The sequence below is a fragment of the Heloderma suspectum genome, chromosome 1 (assembly GCF_057233095.1).
Source record: "Heloderma suspectum isolate Gila_16-S chromosome 1, 16-S_ref, whole genome shotgun sequence".
Taxonomy (NCBI): domain Eukaryota; kingdom Metazoa; phylum Chordata; class Lepidosauria; order Squamata; family Helodermatidae; genus Heloderma; species Heloderma suspectum.
This window is the reverse complement of record NC_139458.1, coordinates 225,708,604-225,732,210: the sequence shown is the minus strand read 5'-3', so window position 1 is coordinate 225,732,210 and position 23,607 is coordinate 225,708,604. Positions and strand designations below refer to the sequence as shown.

The 23,607-nt window shown below is 45.3% G+C and overlaps 1 protein-coding gene across 19 annotated transcripts in view; it reads right to left on the bottom strand.

The window, feature by feature from the left end:
- Positions 1-23,607, bottom strand: part of PCNT (pericentrin) — a 278,152-nt gene that overhangs the window by 186,591 nt on the left and 67,954 nt on the right. For all 19 annotated transcript variants that reach the window (XM_084820798.1, XM_084820789.1, XM_084820783.1 and 16 more), the window contains 2 exons: positions 20,347-20,585; positions 758-1,224 (listed from right to left, as the gene is read on the bottom strand). In XM_084820798.1, the coding sequence (XP_084676924.1) occupies positions 758-1,224; positions 20,347-20,585 (706 nt within the window). The remainder of the gene's footprint in view (positions 1-757; positions 1,225-20,346; positions 20,586-23,607) is intronic.

The following is a 23,607-nucleotide window of genomic DNA, read 5'->3' as shown; positions in this document are numbered from 1 at the left end:
TGGCTGCTGTCAGTTGTTCCAGAGGAACTGTGATACAGTGACATGAAGAAAAACAGAAGAAGAAAAAGATAATTGGTGAAGGAAGCAGTTACTCTCCTAGGAAAAACCAGTGCCCTGTTTTGAATCCCCCACTTGCCTGAGTCCCCTGTTTTTCAGAGTGCCCCACATGCCTCCCCGTTTTTCACTCCCTATCGCTTTAGGAAATGTTAATCCGTAAGGGATCAAAAATGGGGAAATGTGGGGGGCACTGTGAAAAACAGTTACTGGGCACTCGGGCAAGTGGGGGTTCGATGTTCAGGGGAAGCCCTTGAACCCTGTGGATGACCTTGCTAACTCAAGCCTCTCTATTTTGGACAGCCACTATAGCGCAACAGCAGCTAACCAATAAAAAAAAGAAAAAGGGAAAAATGGGCTGCAGCTGCGATAGGGGGTCAGAGCGGGACGGGAGAATGACAGGACAAAGGGGGGCCAGTGACAGCTCCCCCAAAGCGACGCTTTGGTACATGCCGTTGCTGGCAAGGGGAAAGGGCCACTGAAAGTGGCTTAGACATGATCACAAAGAGTGATTGCTGTTGCACTTTCTGCCCAATGCCATCTACCCATGATGGATTGGGTGTCCTGGGTTTCGATGACACACCAACCCACCATGGGTAAAACAACCCCTAGAACAACCCATTGGTTATCACCTTGGGTTGTTTAAAAAAACTAACCCACCTCACAGAAAGCTGTATACATATAATAATAATAAATTACAAACCTGCTCTGTGCATCTTGAAGTTTAGCTTTATATTCTTTCTGCACCATGTATTTAGCTTTTTCTAACTTTTCAGCCATGACGGCCTTTGTGGATGTTAATTCACTGTCATATTGAGCCAAAGTCTTCTCTGCATTTGCTAAACTGTCTTCCAACTGCTGGACATTGTTCTGCTGCTCATTTAGAGATTTCTCTAATTCTATAATTCTAACAGCCTGCTGCCCTTGAAGCCATGTAATTTCAGCTTCATGAAGTTCAAATTGCCTTTGCGTAGCTTGCTTTTCATATTCTGCCTTGTTTTCAAGCTCTTCGCACAGCAATGATATTTTCTCTTCAGATTTTTTTTCCAAACCCTCCTGTTCCCATTTCCATTCTTCAGCTTCTGCGTTATGAGTCTGTTCCATTTCCTGGACATTCTTTCTAGTTCCTCTTAACTCATTTGTATGATCTTCAATGAGTTTACATTTAATCTGGAAATATTACAAAAAATATCAATTTAAATTTCAGTTACTCTGAACATAAAAACGTTCAAGATTATACCAATCCACTTTATTTTATTCAGAGTTTCTTAATATATAAATGTATAAATACATATAATATATATGCACAGTCTTATGCTTATGCAGAGGTAAATCCTACTGTGTTCAATAGGGCATATTCTAACATAATTATGCATAAGATTGCCATCCTAGATACATTTTTCTTAATAGCACTCTAGTATACAGACAGTTGCTGAAAGCTGATCCTGGGAAAATCAAATGTAAAAAGTACAGGTAAACTAAAACTCCAATTCTATACCCACTTACCTGGAAGTAAGCCCCAAACTCAATGGGATTTATTTCTAAATAGACAAACAGGATTGCATTGTAACAGTAAGCAGGAAAAAGTGTGATCGATAACGTTTCTTTTATAACTGAAGCGCATGCAAACAAACTATTAAAAAAAAAAGATAACTGCAATAGACAGTTATACTAATGAAGTATGAAAATTCTTCAAGTTAGAACAGCTCTTTCACTCCTCTTATAGCCAATGGGGGTGGGGGGCACCAAACCTCAGACTAGAATTGCTGTCTCTAAAGCAAGCAAGCCTGCAGTATGCACAGGGCTCATTCAGTTTTGGTATTATACATAGACAAGTTGAGGATGGGAAAGTAGTTTGTACCTTAGAGTGTACATATACACAAAGGCCAACTTATGCAGGGATGGTAGCATAATATAATGGCTAAGAATGCTAATTGTGAGCTGGTTTCCATTCTCACCTCAGTCACAAATTCAATAGGTGGTCTTAAGCAAGACAGTATAATCTCAGCCTCAGTCCTCACATATGCAATACAGGGCTATTCCTGGCATACCCTATAGGGCTGTCCAAGGACTGCTGAGGTAATATGAAGTGTTCTGAATGCTTGAAATGAACTATATGAAATACCAAGATGATGTCTAAAAATGTATGTCCTTCAGCATAACGATACAGGGCTTTGTCTACCCTTTGAAGTATCACATAGGGATGTCTGGATTTTGTGAAATCCATCCCGTGTGTGTTTCATGGACTGTGCGGAGTTGTGTCATTCTGGCATCTGCTCATAGACAGATTTGAATTCTCTCCGTCATGTGAAAAAATACAAAAATAATTCCGTAAGAGTGTTCGCAGCAATTTATGTAATTTACAGTAGTATGTAACATTTAGCATATTGTCCCCCATTCTGTTCAACTTTTCCCTGCATATATTTTCCAGTCTCAGCAGAAACTTGTGTATTTTCTTACAAATAAATTTGCATACATTTTGGGAAAGTAAAAAAAACAACGATCTGAAAGTGCATGGATTCCGTGTGGCCTGAGGAGGTTGGTCCACAGCGAATTCCACAGGTCAGATTCTCAGAAATCTGAATTTATTTTAGTCCATCTTGAATTTCTCCAGGATCTTGCAAGCAACATCAACTGGCAGTGGTTGCATTATATTTATATCTGTCAACAACTTTAGTCATTGCCCAATTCAATATTTTTGTAAACTGCAATTTTATAAGTGTTTGCTGCTCTCATTGTGGATATTGTGAAAGGGATGCAATGAGACTGTGTGCTCTCCCAAAACATAAGCGTTTCAAGAGTTGGATATTCCTCCCACTAACTCCAGCGGCAGGGCTTATCAAAATTGTTCCAGTGAGAAGAGACAAAATTGTCCGTCCCCCCCAATTTTACTCCTGCTTGTTCCGCAGAAACAGGGCACTTGTTGGTGTTCCCACTATTTTAAAATATACATATTTAAAAGCTATTTTCAGGCATAACCAGGCCTTTCTCTCTCTCTCTCCCTGGTTATTTATTCATGATGGGAAGGACTTGGGCAAAATGCCTTAGGCAAAAAAGACCAAAGTGGGCATCCTATAAAGTGACAGCCACTCAATAAAAGCAGGAGGCCATGGAATTGAAGTGCTTCTAGCTTCCACAGCTGACTTAGTGCAGACACATTCAGGGAACGTAAAATGCAGCTTCACCCCCCAGGTTCTGACTGTACTAGTCAAATAGGACAGTCACAGATAAGGCCTCTGCCCCAGGACACAACCTAGTACAGAGGCAGTTCTACCTCATTTTCTTTTCTACTGCATTCCATTTGGATGGCTCAGGTGATGCTGGTGTTCAAGTGCTTTTCCAGGTGACCATCTTGGATGAACAGCACCTAATAGCAGCTGTCTTTCCTTGGGTCACCAACAGACCTGAGTTAAATTTGCTACCTCAAAGGGGGTAGCAACAGGGTGCCAAATTCAGAGGGCAACAACCCCCTGAATTTGAAGATCTCCAGGGCTACCTCACCCCAAATGCCTCATTTAAAGGAAGGATGCCTTCAAGCAAGACATAAAGGGGGAGGCACACACTGTGGAGAGTAAAGAGGAGGAGGAGGAGGATGGCTGGAGAAAAAGAGAAGGTCAGAGCCTGGAGGATCGGGGGGGAGTGGCAGCAGGGGCAGCCAAGGGGCAGGGGGAGAGAACAGAAGAGATGGCAGCATGTCTCCTGAGGCACCGAAACACCACTTTGCCTAGGACACCAAAATACCTAGAGACAGGCCTGACCTGGACCCTGCCACACGGAATATGAACAGCAAAATCCTTAATCTAAACTTTTGTTAATGGATTAAAAAATATTGCTAAATATATCTGAGGAGTAGAAAGCATGGGTCTCTTCACCATCTTCCTCACCAGCCTCTTCAAGCTCTGGACCATACAAGTAGGGCAGGGGAAGAAGTTTTTCCTACTATTGAACTCCTTCAGTGAGCCATTCCATTTCAGAGGCGATGAATAGCAAGTGGGCTAGCCTCCCCCAATTAATGGGTGCTCACTGCATGGCTAATACATTCTACATTCTTCCCAATCCTACTATGGATGTCCTTAAGGTTCCCTTCATAGATGCCTCTGTGGCTGCACTGATCTCAGGTGCTGTGTTTCCAAACAATGGGATAATTTCCTAAAAAAAGAAACAGCTGGAACAAAGCCTCTGTCTGCCCAGGCCATTAAAGCCTTGGCTGCCCTTTCTATCTTTGCTTGAGATCTGATCCTGTGTCTTAATGATATTATGCAGAACTTTTCCTCTGACCATCCTAAACTCCACAAAGAACTTTTAAAGTGTCTGGCTTTAAGGCAAATACTGGCTTTGATGTTATATACTTTTCTGCCTATGACAGTGGATGTAGTCGGGAAGAATCTGTGCATCATACACTGGAATGAAGATGCCACCTCAATACAACCCTGGTCATACTTCCTTTTCAGAGGAAGAAACCCTAAACTAGGAATGCAGAACCTCAGCCCCTTGGAGCCAAATCTAGCCCTCTGGGATTGCCCAATGGCCCCATCCCCTTTTCCTCTGACTGTCAATCATTTGGTGGTTACCCATCTTTTGTGCTTGTGTTTCCCCATTCTAAAAAGTTGAAATGCCTCTCTCGATGCTTAGTTACTAGCAGTAAGAGCTTTCAGCTAAAATATACTGGTATTGTTTGTATTTTTGGCCTCACCCCTTTTGCCCTGCCCTGTTTTGCCCTACCCACCACTGGAATGCAGCCCCTGAGAACTTCACCAATTCAGGGTAAAAACTGTTCTGCACCCTTGCCCTAAACAATATCTTTCTGTGAACTAAAGATAAGTGCAAATTATGCCTTCTGTTAGAGAGAGAAGCACAAACCTAACAGCCAGCATCACAGCTCCTTTTATAGAATTTTACTTGGAAAGGAACTTGGAGGTCATCTAAGAGCTTGGGGCAACAAAATAAATAAATGTATCTAATTCAACCACCTGCATTGCAGGTCAACATAGCATCTACAATGCAGGATGCAACTACAGCATCCAGGACAGATGGCTGTTCAACCTCTGCTTAAATACCTTCAGCAAACAGAGCCCAAGCCAGTCCATTCTGCTGTTTCTCCTAATGTTTAGTCACTTCCTTGCAATTTCCACCTTGGTTCTAGTGCTGCCTTCTGGGTAACAGAAAACAAGACTGTTACATCTTCTAAATGACCACCCCTCAGATACTTGAAGACAGCTTTCATGTCCTCCCTTAATCTTCACATTCCACAATTCAAGGCAAGTGATGCAAGACTTGCTAGCCCAGAAGCAAACCCTGGTCCTCTGCTCACATATCTAGTTCAGACCATCCTAAAACAGGCAGGCAGCAACAGCAGTCCTGACTTTCAAGACCTTCTTATCGGGGAAGCTCCAATTTCTTCACCAAGCCTGGGAGTCCTCATTCACTAATTGGTTGTCCAAACCATCCGGAAGGGCTACTGTCTAGAACGTACATATAAACCTCACAAGACGTTTACTCCATCCCCAAGACCCAGATCACCAGAAAGGCACACAAAGGTGCTACAAGCAATTCAACATCTAACTGATATCCATTCCATAAAGGAAGTATCTCAGTCTCAAAGATTCTCAGGCATTTAATGTCTTTGTAGTAGCCAAGAAAAATAGAGACACTGCATTGTATCACAGAAGCCCATTCAACGGAGGCTGACCAGCATGCCCCAATGCACCCCCACCATCAAAGGTACTTCAGGTTTAATGACAGCTCATGCCACTTATCAATACAAAGTTGTTCCATTTAACCTTTCTTCCATTCCTCATGTTGTTACAAAGTTCATGATCTGTCTGTTAGCTCATCTGAAGCGCAGGGCATTGTGTCGCCCCGGCCGTGGGCGTTGAACTCTTAGGTGAGAGGTGCCAAGATAGTGATAAATCAGACTCAAAGGTTTACTTACAAGGATAACTTTATTGGGTAACTTACAGCACATAGGTGTACCCAACGGTTGGATCAGACAGCTTCTCTGAACCCTGAGCTATTGGGTACAGTGGGTCTTATACTCTATCTGTTGGCAATAAGGCAACATAACACTAGCAAGCACCCCTAGCGTTCATTCCCAGCATAAGCTAGAAGTGTTTGGTTCTCAAGCACAGCCACCTGTAAACAAACTTCGCTTCCCAGGCAGAGTGCTTGATAAGGCTTTCTACTCATCAGTAAGGAATGCACTGAGAAGGCTGTTATCGGCCTTTTGAATCACCTTCACATGCTCAGAGGATTACTAGCAAGGGAATTGCACCAATAATGAGCTTAAGCAAGCATTATGGATCTCTAGGCCCCTCTAACACTATAAATGACTTGGCTATGCTCCTGGGGCCAATATAGGCATAAATGTTTACCCATATTTGGACAACCTCCTTCTTCACTATAACTTGCTACATGTCCAATGTACCAAGAACTACCTGTTAGTTCATGGGTTTCTGTCAGTGATTTGAAGAGTTGCCTCATTCCAGCACAAAGGCTGGAGCCTCTAGGGATGGTAATAGATACCAAAACAAAACAGTTCTGACACGTTCAGCACTGCCATCAACACTGCGCTGAGATCTTCATACAGAGATGTCATTATCTTAGCTCACATTCAAGGTCTGATGATTTCCTGCACATATATGCTTTCTCCTATGTCAGGTTTCACCAGCAAAAGTTTCAGTGGCTTCTCCCTGACCAGTATGTCATGGCTGGGTGACTTCATCTAAAGATTCCTTTTCCTGAAGAGGTATCCTTGAGAGGTTGAGGCTTTAGTAACCCAACTGTCCAAGGGGTGCCCATCAAGTAACCAATTTTCACTGTAGTCACTTCAGATGAGAGCCTCGCTGGTTGGGGAGCTCACAGTCTGTTACTGACATCTCATGGGTAGGCAGTTGGAAAGCAAACCTGTGCACAAAAGCCAACCAAAATGATCAAGGGTCTAGAGCAACTTCCCTATGAGTAGTAAAGGTTACAACATCTGGGGCTATATAGAAAAATGGTAAGTGGGGACATGATAGAGGTATATAAAATTATGCATTTCTCATAGTTCTAGAACCTGGGTTATCTAATAAAGCTGAATGATGAGAGATGCAGGACAGATAAAAGGAAGTACTTCTTCACACACCACATACTTAAATTCACTATCACAAGATGTACTGATAGCCACCAATCTGGATGGCTTTAAAAGGAGATTAGACAAATTAATGGAAGATAAAGCTATCAATGGTTATATATTACTAACAGTATCAGAGGCAATATGCCTCTGAATACCAGTTGCTAGGGAACACTAGCAGGAGAGTGCTATTGCAGTCATGTCCTGCTTGTGGGCCTCCCATAGGCATCTGGTTGGACACTGTGGAAATGGAATGCTGGACTAGATAGGCCTTCCATATGATCCAGCACAGCTCTTATGTTCTTAACTGTTGGACACAGAGAGCCATCAGGCTAGGCCTGAACGCCTTCCAGCCTCTCTTCTCCCTGATCAACAATACCATGGCAAGATGCAAGTCAATCACTGAGGGGTGAGAGCAGGGGTTGGGAGAGAGACCAGATCCCAGTCTCTCTTCCAAGAGGAAATCCTTCATCCACAATACTCCTAGAAGCAAGATGTTAGGAGCATATTCAGCATCAGAAGAGACTGGCTGAGTCGCCAGAGTCGATCCTCAATTCATCAGTCTTCAGTACCGTTCACAGGATATTGGGCAAACCAGTGATTGACTTGTTTGCATCTTCGGTGATCAGACTCCTGTCAAGGTGTAAGATGGAATCAACATGGACTCTTTCTCCATCAGCTAGTTTCTAAGTCTTTTTTAACCCTTTTCACCAGTGGCCAATGGGGAATCTAATCACCACTCCAGAGTCTATCTAGATGTGAAGAGATATATAAATGTTGTGATTATTGATTTTTAATTATTTACTTACTTACTTACTTACTTACTTACAATGACCCTTCTCTAAAAGACTCCCTGGTTCTCCAGCTTACTCCAACTAGCATTCTGCCATCCTGGTCTTGTCCAGTATCCCTAGACTTTCTTTTGCAGGGTCACTTCCTACACAGAGACCGGACCTGGCTCTACTTCTCTATCTGGAGGATAAGCAGGAAATTCGAGAGGACTTTGGCCATTCTGAGGGAGTGATTTGGAAAGTTTTCCTACACTTCTGTAGGCAGAAAAAAGTGTCCGTTTCCACAGCAGGTATCATAACTTTATTTTCCATTCAGGGTTAGAACAATGTCTGGGCCCCAACTCTTCAGACAAAAGGTGGTATCCCTTTCTTCAGTTCTGTCTTAACAAGAAAGCGGGCTTCTTTGCTCCCATACATATATTTTGAAGTTCCTAAGGGCAAAATCCTATTGATTGTGCCCTTGATGATTGGAAGCCCCTGAACTTGTAGGCTTCCAATCATCCAATGCAGGATGGGAGGAGCAGCAGAGATTATCTTTGCCTCCACATCCTCCCGCCCTGCATCTTTCGCTAGACAGGTTTTTTTGTTCATCTAACAATGGCACTTCAGAGGGAGAGGGAAGGAGGCTGGAGAGGCCTCATGATAGCTTATCACCTGGCCTCTCCAGTCTCCTCCATTCCCCACCCACTGAAACACACACCCCTTCCCCCTCTCTGAGGTCATTTTTCTGACCACAAAGGGCAGCCAGTGTGGTTCTTTCGAGCTGGCTGCAAGGGACAAAGGGGTCAGATCTCTGACTTTGCCTTCCAAGGTCAGAGCACTGTCTCTGATCTTGGGGGGGGATCCCCAGTATCCTGCGGCCCCTCAAAGTCTACGGGCCATAGGATTGCTCCCTAAGAGAAGCATCATTACTCAGTCCTTTGAATACCCAAAAATTTCCATCCTCAGATCTCCATAAAGTCTTGTCCTTTTGAACTTCACAATTCTGTCTCTCTAAAGATTTTCTCCCTCAAAATGGCCTTCCTAATTGCTACCACATCTGCAGGATGGATTTCTGAACTGGGAGCCTTCTCCATCAAAGAGCACCTTTGTAAGTTCCAAGACAATGAAGTGGTACTTAGACCTGGACTGTCCTTTATTCCTAAACTCTAGCACTATTCAGGCATTCTTTTAATGTGTTTAATTAACATGACTAGTAGATGGTAGTGGTCTTGCCAGATACTACCTGAACCAAGCGTCCCCTTAGCTCTGTCTTGAATGCCTTCAGTGCGTTTTCCATAGCCAGAAGCTTCAGGAAGTTGACATAAAAGGCCACATCTGCACTTCCCTTGAACCTTCAGGGATCCATAATGTACGCCCCATACCGACAGAGTAGCGTTACCATTAACATCCAAACTGGGGAAGGTAGAGCGAAAAGAATGCCCGTGTGAAGTTTGGTGGTGTTTGTCCACCAGGTTAGTGTAGTGACCACAGTCTTAGGGATGCAGAGATGCATTTGACAGGCATCCCAAGTGAGGTTGAATGCCCGGATGAATCAGTTCTGAAGCATCCACATCCATAGCCGCACTAATGGTCCCAGTGAGGTAGTAGCTGCCATCAAACCCAGCAGTCTCTGTATGCATGGGCACTGGCAATTGTCTGAGCAGACAACTCTCCTGCATGGCATCCCAATGCTGCTGCTAAGTCTGGGGGGTAGAAATGCCTATACCACAGTGGAGTCCAGTTTCGCTCTGATGAACTATGTGCTGTGTTGCTGTCAAGTGGGATTTCTCCACATTGATGTAGAGACCAAGATTGTGCAGGAGATAGCAACTCAGGGAGATGGTTCTGAGGATCCCCTCTCTGACAGATGTCACCAGCAGCGAGTTCTCTATGTAAAGGTACACGAACACCTCCTGGACATGAAGATGGACTGTGACCACAGCCATGTATTTGGTGAAGACCCTCAGTGCTGTGGCGAGACCGAAGGGCAACACCCAGAACTGGTACATGTTGGGTCCGATTGCCGAAGGAAGCATCAGTAACTCCCATTGATGGCAAGGTGGAAGTATGTGTCCTTCAGGTCTACAGATGTGAACCTATCCCCTTCCTGAAGTAGGGAGAGGATAGATGCACGCATGACCATCCGGAAGCACTTGGGGGTGATGTATGAGTTCACTTCTCTAAGGTCCAGAATCGGTTGAAGGCCTCCATCCCTCTTTAGAATGATGAAATAATGTGAGTAGTATCTGTCATGCTTTAGGCTCCATTCTATTGCTCCTTTCCCCAAAAGGGTATCCACTTATGTTAGCAGTACCTCCAAAGGAGTACTTGGATGGTACTATTTGGAGACAGGTGGTTTAACTCGATCCTGTAACCCTTCTGCACAATAGAGAAGACTTGGGAATCTGATGAAAGATGAAATACAAGTGCTAAAGACCGGATGACAGGAAGAAGGATGAAAAAGGGGATGAGGGAGCAGAAGGCAATGTTTACTGTTGCCATCCTGCTTCCAACTGTTACTGCGGAATTTGGATGACTAGAACTGATGTCTCGGGGCCTGTGCTGGCACCTGATGAAAAGACTGTCCACTCGGACAGCAGGACTGCTTCCACTGACACCACTTTAGTTGTTGATAAGAAGAGGACTGTTGACCCAGACCCATTCACCTCACTGTATTTTTGACCTTCTGGACCAAGTCCATTGCTTCATCCATCTTAGCATTAAATAAGTCCTCTCTGTTGAACAGGAGGTGATGTCAGGGTGGAAACTGAGCCCATAGAGCCCCAGAGCAGTTCTGATTCTGAGCAGGAACAGCAATCCGTGGGAGAGGAGCTCACTCATCTCTCACAAGCACAGCAGCTGGCAGAGATTCCTCCTGCCAGCATTCCTGGGATAGATAGTGAGCCTAGCAGTGAGAGAGCGCTGGAGGGGGCTTGATGGACGCTCGGCGCAGATGCAGGGAGCGACGACAGATGGAGGGCGCCGAAAGGAGGTGCTCCGCTTGTTTGGTGCTCAAACAACGGTCACGTCCCAAGGACCCAAGGGAAAGAGGGAGGATCTCTCCATAGCCCATAAGTTCAGCGTCTTCCCATGGTTCCCCTTCAAACGGGGACCAACTGCCTTACCTGGAGCTTAGGCTACTCTGCTATCTTTCCCCAGTGCTGTTCCTTGCTTAGTCGCTAGTGATTAGTATCTGAAAGAGTCATAAAGTGATAAAGGAATAAAGCCTTGGAAAGAATCCTCGTCGTCTGTGTCCTGAGTTGGCTACTGGAGGGGACTGCAAGAGGCAGCTCGGGCGCTCCTGACAGGTATTTGATTCTTGAACGAGCTTGCTGCGAAAGACCCGCGGACCTTAACAACGCATGCCTTCTGGAAACTATGGAAGCCACCATTGCCTTCATATCGCGATCAGCTGTGTGTCTTGATGTATTTATTTGCTAGTGAGATAGATGCATCACCTACACGTTTGCCAACTCCTGTTTGTCCTCTGGGAGATGGTTGAACAGGAATCCCATCTGCTCCCACAAGAAAAGCTGGTACCACCATTTCTGGGTTGAAGGGAGAGGGGATTTCTCTATACTAGAAACTTGTTTATAAGGGGAGAGCCCATCTCCCTGCATATCCTGGAAGTGTGTCTAAAAGGGGTGAGGGTTTCCAGATTACAAAAACACCAAATAATCATTTTTGCTAAAACACTAGCTAGGGAAGAAGGTATTTCTCGAGTGCTATCTTTGAAAATGCATGCTTATCCAAAAGTGGTTCCACAAAAGGTCTAGTCTCCATACTATATTAATGGTTAATCAATCTCATCTATGGAAATTCACCAGGGTTAAAAGAAGACCCAAACACAACTATAATGGAACACCAATGGTCCTGACTCTGGTCAACCCCGCTCTTCGCACAATTTCAGCACAAATAAGGGAAGGCACAATGCCGGTAATTCACCAGTGGCACTTCAGCCTAACTAAAATACACAGTTTTAACAAATCTTTTTTACCATTGTGCTGCAGAGAATGTGGTCAAAACGGTTCCTTAAGAGATATGTGGCACTTAAGTCCAATAGTTGTAGACTTTTAGAACCAAGTTCTTTTCACAATATGTGAAATTACTGAACAGCAAGTTAAAAATTGTGAAGCCTACTTTCAATTTTCAAAGATGAGAACAAACACATAAAGAGTTGATTGCTGTTATGCTTGCAGCTGCCCAATTTGAGAATGCACTGAATTGGAAATCATCAACTGGACTATCAACTCAAAAATGGATGAACATGAATATGGAAAATTGCTCTTTCTGAAAAGATGACACAGATTGAGATTCATAAAAGGACTGGAAAACTGAGACATATTCACAGAAGCGTAGTATCCATATATTGCATATGCTAATGCACATTCAACAACCCTTGTTCCTCCACCTGCACAATTCAAAGCCTGAAGTGATTAATTGTAACACTGCTAGCCTCATAATCTGTACCTGTTTTGTTTATGTATTATTATCAAAACTCAATTTAAAGAAAGCTGGTACTGGGACACTGTGGCTTAATAATTTGCTACGCGCAACTCCGGTGCAGCCAAGGAGTAAATATGTTTCCCGCCTCCCAGTCCCAGTCTGTTTCCCGCCTCCCAGCTGAGCAGAGCAGAGCAGAGCAAGCTGCTCCAGCTGGTCCAGGGACTACAGAAGCAGGCAAGCTCCCAGAGAGCGAGCGAACAGAGCGAGCGAACAGGGGGAGCAAACAGGAGTTGGCCAGGGGAGTTGCAGTGGTTGAAGAGACAAAGGAGACAAAGGAGACAGAGGCTAAGAGGTAAGTGGGTTGCAGGAAGCCCAGGGGGCTGCCCTTTATCCTTCTGACTGGCTGTGAGCTCACCAGGAGCTTCTGAGAGCTCCAACTGAATTGGAGGGGTGTGGCCTGAGTACTGCCAGCAGCTGACTGGGCGGGAAGCTTCAGTCTGTTTCCCGCCTCCCAGCTGAGCAGAGCAGAGCAGAGCAAGCTGCTCCAGCTGGTCCAGGGACTACAGAAGCAGGCAAGCTCCCAGAGAGCGAGCGACCAGGGGGAGCAAACAGGGGGAGCAAACAGGAGTTGGCCAGGGGAGTTCGGCAGGGGAGGTCAAGGGGGAGGCCCCTAACATTTTTTTTAATTTTTTTTAACTAACTTTTTCCCATTTATTTGTCTTGTAACACACACTTCCACACCAGTGGGACTCTGCTTTTAACCTCTACTGAGTAGAGGAGCAGGCACAGGCTAGTCTAGAACAATCACAAAGCTAGACACAAAAAGGGAAACGGGGCTATGGAAGGACAAGACTCTCCAGTGGTGGTGACCTGCAAGGTGTGTGCAATGTTTGTTTTCTTGCCTGAGAACAACATGGCCTACACCTGCAACAAGTGCAAGTTGATCACGCTGCTGGAGGAAAAAGTAAGTGGACTGGAGCGGCGACTGTCAACCCTCCGGGGAATAAGAGAACACGAAGAGTTCTTGGACAGAATGGGGGAACTACAGCAGCAAAGGGCAGACCAGAAGCTTGAAGAGCAACAGCAAGATGAGGCAGAAGTGGGAAATGCTGAGGAGAAGAAAAATGGAGTAGAGGATACTCCTTGGAAAACGGTGACAGTTAGGAGAAGAAGAACTAGACGCCACTCTGCACCAGTGGAAGCGGTGGAGCTGTGGAACCGATTCCAGGTACTTGCAGATGAGACTGGAGGACAGCCTGCAGACGAAGAATCACAGGGGAACCTGCATGAGAGTGAGCAAGAGGCTAAAGGTCAGTCAAACAGAGGCGATGAAACCCAGGCCTACAAGAAGAAGAAGAGAAGAGTGGTAGTAGTGGGAGACTCCTTGCTGCGTGGGATCGAGACCCAAGTATGTCGCGAAGACCCGTGGACTCGCCAGGTATGTTGTCTCCCGGGAGGACAGATTAGAGACGTGACTGAAAGGTTGCCTGCACTCATAAAGCCCACTGACAGGTATCCCTTTCTTCTCATCCATGTGGGAACAAATGATACCGCCAAGCGGAGCTACGAAGAGATCACGTCAGACTTTGAAGCTTTGGGAAGGAAACTCAAGAACTTTGGGGCCCAGATAGTTTTCTCATCCATCCTTCCAGTAGTTAGAAGAGGGATAGAAAGGGAACGAAAAATACTCCGGGTGAATGACTGGCTACGAAGGTGGTGCCGACGAGAGAGATTTGGATTCTGGGACCACGGGCTATACTTCCTGGAAGATGGGCTGTTGGCTAGGGATGGGTTGCACCTCACAAAGGCTGGGAAGAATGTGTTTGGCCACAGCATGAAGAACTTCATCAGGAGGGCTTTAAACTGAATCCTACGGGGAAGGGAGATGTAATGTTGGGGGTAACAATGGACGTAGGCGCATGCACTGCAATGGAGAGAACAGCGCTGATAGCGCCCAATAATAGTCTTCAGACACATGTAGGAAGAAAGCCAGACTATGAAGCACATGGTCTTCGATGTCTATATACTAATGCCCAGAGTATGGGAAACAAACAGAACGAACTTGAACTCTTAATACAGGAGGGAAATTATGACTTGATAGGTATAACTGAGACTTGGTGGGATGACTCTCATGACTGGAATACAGCAGTTGAAGGATATAACTTGTTCAAAAAGAACAGGAGGAACAGAAAGGGAGGCGGGGTTGCACTGTATGTGAAAAATACATATCTCTGCACAGAAATACAGGAGGAGGAGCTTGGTAGCCCCATCGAGAGCATCTGGGTTGAAATAAATGGAGCAAAGAATAAAAGGAACCTGGTGGTCGGAGTCTACTACCGGCCACCCAATCAAGGAGAAGACAAGGATGAAACTTTTGAAAAGCAAATAGCCAATGTTTTAAGGAAGCATGATGTAGTAGTAATGGGGGACTTCAATTTCCCCGATATTTGTTGGGAGACAAATTCTGCAAAACATGGCCCCTCCAGGAAATTCCTGACTTGTGTGGCGGATAACTTCCTCCTACAGAAAGTAGAGGAAGGAACTAGAGGATCGGCTATCCTTGACTTGATCCTAACCAACAGAGATGACTTAGTGGATAAAGTAGCAGTTACAGGAACTCTGGGGGAAAGCGACCATGTTGTACTTGAGTTCTTGGTTCTAAGGGAAGCAAAAGCCGAGTGTACTCAAACGCGTACCCTGGATTTTAGGAAAGCTGATTTTAATAAACTCAGAACAATGATCAGTAAGGTCCCATGGCAAGCAATGCTAGCGAGAAAAGGAGTCCAAGATGGGTGGGAACTTTTAAAAAAGGAAATTCTCAAGGCACAATCACAAACAATTCCAACAAGAAGAAAAGGTGGAAGACAACAGAAGAAGCCAATGTGGCTTCACAAAAAGCTTAGGGATGACCTGAAAACAAAGAAGGACACATATAGGAAGTGGAAAGAAGGCCAAGTAACAAAGGAAGAGTACAGGCAGGTAGCACAGAATTGCAGGGATGGCGTCAGGAAGGCTAAAGCGGAGAACGAGGTGAGGTTAGCGAGGGATGCTAAAAACAACAAAAAGGCTTTCTTCAGCTACGTGCATAGTAAAAGGCAGAGGAAAGAAATGGTTGTTCAGCTATTAAATAAGGATGGCAAAATGATAACAGAGGACAAAGAAAAGGCAGAGGTGCTCAATTCCTACTTTGGCTCAGTCTTCTCCCAAAAGAGGGTCTATGACCCCCCTGGCAAAGGCGAAGTACAGGCTGAAGGGGCAGGATTGCAGCTTGAGATCGACAGGCATATGGTCAAGGAACACCTCATTACTTTGAATGAGTTCAAATCTCCAGGGCCAGATGAACTGCATCCTAGAGTCATAAAGGAACTGGCAGAAGAGCTCTCAGAACCGCTGTCTATTCTCTTTGAGAAATCATGGAGGACCGGGGAAGTGCCAGATGACTGGAGGAGGGCTAACGTTGTCCCTATCTTCAAAAAGGGTAAAAAGGAGGAACCTGGGAACTACAGACCAGTCAGTCTGACATCAATCCCTGGGAAAATTCTGGAGCAGATCATAAAGCAATCCATCTGGAAGCACCTTGACAACAATGCCGTGATTACTCGAAGCCAACATGGATTTGTCAAAAACAAGTCCTGCCAGACAAATCTGATCTCATTTTTTGATCAAGTCACCTCCCTTGTAGACCGTGGGAATGCTGTAGACATCATATACCTCGACTTCAGCAAAGCTTTCGACAAAGTGCCCCATGATATCCTGATGAGCAAACTAGCTCGAAGTGGGCTAGATGAAACAACGATCATGTGGATCCACAGTTGGCTACAGAATCGGACCCAAAGAGTGCTTATCAATGGGACCTTCTCAAGCTGGGGAGAGGTAACGAGTGGGGTACCGCAGGGCTCAGTCCTGGGCCCAGTGCTCTTCAATATTTTTATTAATGACTTGGAGGAGGAGGTGCAGGGAATGCTGATCAAATTTGCAGATGACACAAAATTGGGAGGGATAGCTAATACTTTGGAAGACAGAAACAAAATTCAAAGTGATCTGGATAGACTGGAGTGCTGGGCAGAAAACAACAGAATGGCATTTAATAGGGACAAATGCCAAGTTCTGCACCTAGGAAAAAGAAACCAAATGCACAGTTACAAGATGGGGGATACGTGGCTCAACCACACTACGAGCGAGAAGGATCTTGGAATTGTCGTCGATCACAAGCTGAATATGAGCCAACAATGTGATGTGGCTGCAAAAAAGGCAAATGCTATTTTGGGCTGCATTCATAGAAGCATCGCTTCCAAATCCCGGGAAGTACTAGTTCCCCTCTACTCAGCACTGATTAGGCCTCATCTGGAGTACTGTGTCCAGTTCTGGGCACCACACTTTAAGAAGGATGCAGACAAGCTGGAGAGGGTTCAAAGGAGGGCAACAAAGATGATCAGGGGACTGGAAACAAAGCCCTATGAAGAGAGACTGAAAGAACTGGGCATGTTTAGCCTTGAGAAGAGAAGACTGAGGGGAGATATGATAGCGCTCTTCAAGTACTTGAAAGGTTGTCACAGAGAAGAAGGCCAGGATCTCTTCTTGATCATCCCAGAGTGCAGGACACGGAATAATGGGCTCAAGTTACAGGAAGCCAGATTCCGACTGAACATCAGGAAAAACTTCCTGAGTGTCAGAGCAATACGGCAATGGAACCAATTACCTGGGGAGGTGGTGGGCTCTCCCACACTGGAGGCCTTCAAGACGAGGCTGGACAGCCATTTGTCAGGGATGCTCTGACTTGGATTCCTGCATTGAGCAGGGGGTTGGACTCGATGGCCTTGTAGGCCCCTTCCAACCCTACTATTCTATGATTCTATGATTCTATGTTGCCCCATCAGGTCCAGTTGCCTGCTCTCATCCAAAGGGAAAGAATGGACTTTTTGCAACTTCCCCTGAGATGCCTTGACAGTTACGGAATTTGGTGTTAGGTGTATGAACAAAAATCCTGCATCTTTCTCTTGACCCTTATATATTTGCTCAAGGTGCTTCAAAGTGGGTAGGACCAAAGAAGACTGGATAGTTTGTAACAGCGCAGGAAGCAATAGGACTGTAACTGGTACCGCATTGAAAATCAGGTCTTTTATCTTGACCACTGGTTGTTGGGTCTTGAGAACAAGAGATTGTGCCATCCAGAGTATTTGCTCTGAAAACGGCCCTGTGTTTTCGGACAGCGATGTAGGGTCTGGATTCAATACCGCAGCATCAGGTGATGAAATGGGAGGAGCCACTGACAAATAAGACATTGAGTCAGACTGGTAATCCTCCAGAGCTGATTGTGGAGACATACCCTCCTCCTGCCGATTGGGCCATGGTCCCCCAAGCCCCAGATAAGTCACTGACTTAGAGTCAGTTGGATGCACGGATGGGTCAGCTGGATGCAAGGATGGGTCAGTTGGATGCACCTATGGGTCAGCTGGCATAACTCTGAAGGTAAGTGGTGTCACAGAAGCCGGTTGCAACACTACTCATGGTACTGCAGGGTCAGTTGATACTACAGTGGTCCACACTGTATTGGTGTTATCCTGGGCACCCAAACTGAATAAGTCATTCATGGAGGAACCGGGAATGTGTCCTGGACCATAGGTGGTCTCAACATCATAGCCAACAGAGCACAGCTGTACTGAACTGGTGAGCCAGCAAGCTGGCAGCAACATGGCTGATAAGGATCCTCACCAAATATCCACGTCAGACCTCCAGTGAGGTTCACGAAAGTAGTACCAGTGTCAAGGCAGCAGGTCTAATCTGGATGGAGAGAGCCTACCCCAGTCCAAAAATGGGGACCGTAAGTAATAATGTCGATGCTCACACCAACTGGATCTCCAACCCATGGAGAGACCAGGCCATGGAGAAATGGCCCAAAAAGACAGAATTAGGGGAACACCTTCTAGATAGGGATGGCGCCCATAGCACAAGGGTGAATGTCTCTACCTTGTATCAAGCCTCTGATGAGGTACTGGTGCAGGAGACATATTCCTTACCTCGCTGTCAGATGTAGATACAATAACGAGCTCTAATGGCTGGACACTGGGAAGTCAAGAAACGGCGGAGGAGCTGGTAGCAGTGGCAGTATTCGTACTGATGCCTCTGGTGTTGAAAATTGAGTCAAAGCCAACTTCTCCGAAGATGGCTTCTTTTTTTTCAGCCCCGACTGTAACTTGTGTGTCCTCACCGACTTTGATAGCTTTTTCACTACCGTAAATTTTAATGACCAGCCCAGTGTTTGCACATCAGCACAGGTGTCTCCAACATTGACCAGAGGGGAAGGAGACTCTGATCCCAAAGTCTATGAAGTGTCGCCTGGCAATTGAGGCACCTTGGACATTTTGGTTGATGTCCTGCCCTCTGCAGGCTGCACTGCCTGCACGGCCTGCTTCCAAAGTACAGCTTGGAGCCTGGTGGATTGAGTGCACCTCACTTGCTTCATAAAAAGTTGGCAAAATGAACAAGCATCCACCTTGTGCTTCTCTCCTAGACGCAAAAGGAAAAGCAAATGCTGGTCCGCTGAAGGGAGAACTGCCACAACAGACATATGTTTGAAAAGAGGGCTGAAGGGTCATATGACCTCAGGCCATTGCGGAGGTCATGAACAAAAACTAAAACTGAAACCAATGCAGTCGGAATTTCACAAAATAAGCAAACTCTGGCTGGAATTTGCACAACTTTCTATTCATAAGGGACCCCCCCCCCCCCCGCCGCCGCCGAAAATCCACGAGCTGGCTCAAGTCAATGCAGATTGAGCGGGGCAGCTCAGAGGGAGGCAAGCCAGAGTCCTGGGGGTCAAGCTGATGAAAGCTCAGCAAACTCCACCCCCTCCCAATGGTATCCACCTACATCCCTACCACAATGGCAGCTGAAAGATAACTTAGGGAGTAGGGAGGAACCCACTAGTGACATGCACACTGGATGGTGGGGAGAATTCCTGCCAAAAAATCTTCAGCTATAGAAGGCTCCCAATTGAGGCTCCGTGCAGAGCCCATATATGTGATGCACAGAGACCACGAAGAACAACTACAAGGAACATCACTATTGCCATTGAACATTCTACTCTGGATGCCCTCCACCACTGATGGTGATAGAAACATTGCACTTATTAATGTTTCTTTTAGTTAATAGATGGAAGGTATCAGCCCTTCCCAGGAATTTCCTCCTTCTTGCTGCTAACTGGATAGGTTGGGGTGGCCCCTCTATCATATCCTTTTCTTCCTTCTCCATTTGTCACAGTAACATTATTGCTACTTATCAATGCATTTTAATTTTTAAAAGTGTTTTCTAGCAGAAAGAATTTTGATACGTTCTGCCTCTGAAGTAAGTAGGGGAACTAACCTACTCTGATAACTTCATTCACTGACAAGAAGAAACTAAGGTTCTTTTACAAGTATACTGAAGCATTCCACAATCCATCCTTCTAAAGAGAGTAATGCTTACCTTTCCACACTATCAAATATGTTTAAATATGTAATCCACTGCATTAAGGCTGAAATCCTACACACATTTACTAGACAGTAAGCCCGATTGAACACACTAGTATTTACTTATGAATGAACATACATAAAATTGCACAGCAAAAATAAGAATTTCAGATAATGGAATAGGAAATTGTTTGAAAATATTCATAAACCAAATGTGTATATTTTAATAGAAGCAGTCAGTCAACAATTTTAGGCTGCAATCCTATGCATGCTTACTTGAAAGTTACCAGCTTTCTTCTTTTTAAATTAAGTTTTAATTGAGTCCTTCCATTTTCTGAAGGAAATTCCTATGCATGGAAGTCTTAGAATACTTGGAAATATAGGGCTGCAAATGTTATTTCTGCTTAAGATACAACTCTAATAATAAAGCTTACTGTTATACATATTTAAGCCCAATCATTTCTAAGCAACAGAGCATTTCAGCATATCCTCTATTTTACCTATGTGAAACTACCTGTTTTAACTCCTCTTTCAAATGCATTTCTTGAAATACACGTAATTCCTTTAATTCAGCATTTTCTCTCCTCAATTTTTGTATTTCTTCTTGCTGGGTAGAAATAGACAGCATCTCGACTTGAAGTCCACCAAATTTAGCTTTGTATTCATTCTCCAATACCAAGAGACGCTCAGCCACTTCTGTTTCTATTTGACATGCAGCATCTTGAGCACTTTGTAGACGAAGTTTAGCAATTTCTGCAAACAATACAATATTTTAAGGGGGGGGTTGCATTGGTCTTGACAATTCCAGCAAAAGAAAAGTACATTTTTAATTAGGTTGAAGGACATCAAGCTCGAGCTCTCTGAGCACGAGGAGCCCCAGTGATGAAGTGTCTCAGCCCGAGTGTCAGCACACAAGTGAGTTAAGCAACTGTGCAAGGGAAAGGTAAGTGAAATTACTTAATTATCTATTAAAGTACCTCAGGTAACAATTTAAAATTGGTAAATAGCAGCTGAAGCCCAAACAAGGGCACAGCTAAATCCCAGAGGGTTAACACCTTACAAACTTACAAGAGAGAGCCAAATATTGGGGGGGGGGGGAGAGATCCGGCAAAAGCTTACAGGCCTTGCATTAACAAAGACCACTGAGTGGTTGACAAGAACCTCCGCTGACTATTTTAAACTCATCCCAAGCTTAGAAAGGGGGAATAAGAGTCTGCTTAAAGCAGGAAAAAGTGCAGGCTAGCTTCAGATTGGGCTCAGTTTAGGCTTAAACTTTAGGCCTTAAAGAGCAGTTCACCAAATAAAGCAAGTTTAAGGGTTTCAGCATATCATTTAAGTTTTAAAAAGCACACAGAAAAAGGATCCAGACCTTTCAAGCCACAGCCTTCCAAAATCACCTACCCTTTGTCTGCTGTCCCCTCCAACGACCCAATGAATAGAGGATCTCACTTCAATAGGTCTCCCATTCACTATTGTTAATAGTCCTCCTTCCTAAATAGGAATCACCATTCGGGGGGGGGGGGCAGGGGGTGTCAACTGACCTACATTACCAGCCACGGAAAGCCAGTGCTAGTAATGTAGGCTGGAGTTTTCACACAGCCTCCCTTGCTTTTCAAACAAGGTCCTCCAATCAGATTCACTGCAGCAGCAGTTCAGCCTATCTATATAAGGAGGCATGCTTGCGAGGGTGCCAGCTCTCGGAGCATGAGGAGCCCCAGTGATGAAGCATCTAAGCCCCAGTGACAACGCGTCAACAAACAAGCAAGTTAAGCAACTGTGTGAGTTTAGCAACAGGGCAAGGAGGTCAGGGCAGGGAACTCTTCCCTCCCTACTCTGTACTCACAGTAAGTAACTGTAAATAATTTCCCCAACTTCTCATAATAAACAACTAAGTTTTTCAGGGAAAACACACCCAAATAAAAAACCAGTTATGAAGGTAGAAAGCCAGCAAGGGGGGGGGGGGGGCTATCCAGCGTATTGCATTGAGTGCCACATGTACGACTACCTACCTGCTGGATGGAAGTCGTGGGTGTGTGCTTGGTGTAAGAAGAACGTAAGAAGAGCCATGCTAGATCAGACCAAGGGCCCATCTAGTCCAGAATTATGTTCGCACAGTGGCCAACCAGCTGTCAGCCAGGAACGCTCAATTAGGGCATGAGCACAACAGTAACTTCCCACCCATGTTCCCCAGCAATGGGTGCACATAGGCTCACCGCCTCTGGTACTGGAGGTAGCACATAGCCATCAGGACTAGTAGCCATTGATAGCTTTTTCCTCCATGAATGTGTCCAACTCCCCATTAAACTGAGCTCCTGGCTCTCAGGGAACAAGTTCTTTCCCTTGAGGCCAAGGTTGCTGACCTGGAAAAGCTAACAGAGGCAGAGAGGTTGGTGGATGAGACCTTCAGGGACCTATTAGCTGTGTCCCACTCCCAGGGTGACAGCTCCTCTGCTCTCATGGAGAGTGCAGGTCTCAGGGAAGGAGGGAGTCATTCTGAGGAAGACTGAAATGATCCCTTAGAAGGGACCCATTCCTCAGAAGATGAACAAATATCCTCTTGCACTGAGGATGTGCCTCTGGGGGGAGGGGGGCTTGTGGGAGTGGGAGATTTGATCATTACTCACATAGACAGCTGAGTTTGTGATGGGCGTGTAGACCACATGGTGAATTGCCTGCCTGGTGCGAAGGTTGTGGATATCACACGCTGTCTAGATAGCCTAGTAGATAATGTTGGGGTGGAGTCAGTGGTTGTCGTCCATGTTGGTACCAACGATGTGGGGAAATGTAGTCGTGAGGTCCTGGAAGCCAAATTTAGGTAGCTAGCTAGGAGGTTGAAATCCAGGACCACCAAGGTGGCTGTCTCTGAAATGCTACCTGTTCCACGCACAGGGCCAGCTAGACAGGCGAAGCTGAGGAGTCTCATTGCATGGATGAGATGGTGATGCAGGGAGGAGGGGTTCAGATTTGTTAGGCACTGGGAATGTTTTGGGACAAGCCAGGCCTGTACAAGGGGGACAAGCTCCACTTGAACCAAAATGGAACCAGACTGCTGGCACTAGGCATAAAAAGAGCAGCTTTTAAACTAAACCCTGGGGGAGAGCCCACAGGAGCTGGGAAGCATCAAATTCGGGTTAAATCATCCCAATGGGATGAAGATGAAAAGGTGTTTTTGATTGCTCAAATGTAGAAGGGGAGGAAATAGGCCAGAAGTACATGGCAGAACATAGCAGCCAATCAAAGGGGCCAATGTCCCATAGCAAAATGCACATGCCAGAGGCATCTGGGGAGGGACACTGTCTATAGGTGTTTTTATGCAAATGCTATAAGCCTCTGAGCCAAAATGAGAGAATTGGAGTGCCTGATTTTAAAGGAAAACCTAGATATAGTGGGCATTACGAAAACGTGGTGGAGTGGAGCGAATCAGTGGGATACGGTCATCTCTGGCTATAAACTCTATAGAAAGGGCAGGGAAGGGCGTACTGGGGGAGGGGTTTCCCTCTGTGTCAAAGAGGGCATAGTGTTGAGCGGACTAGAACACCTAAAAGGGGTAGGCTATTCCACAGAAGCACTGCGGTTGACAATATCAGACTCCGAAACTAATTTAGTTGCTATCATGCTATCATCCCCCAGACCAGAATGCTCAGAGTGACCTTGAGATGGAAAACAAAATCAAGGAGGCCTCCAAACAATGAGGTGTTGTAATAATGGGCGACTTCAGTTACCCCCACAATGACTAGATAAATTGCATGTTCCAGCCACAACAAAGCTAATAAAT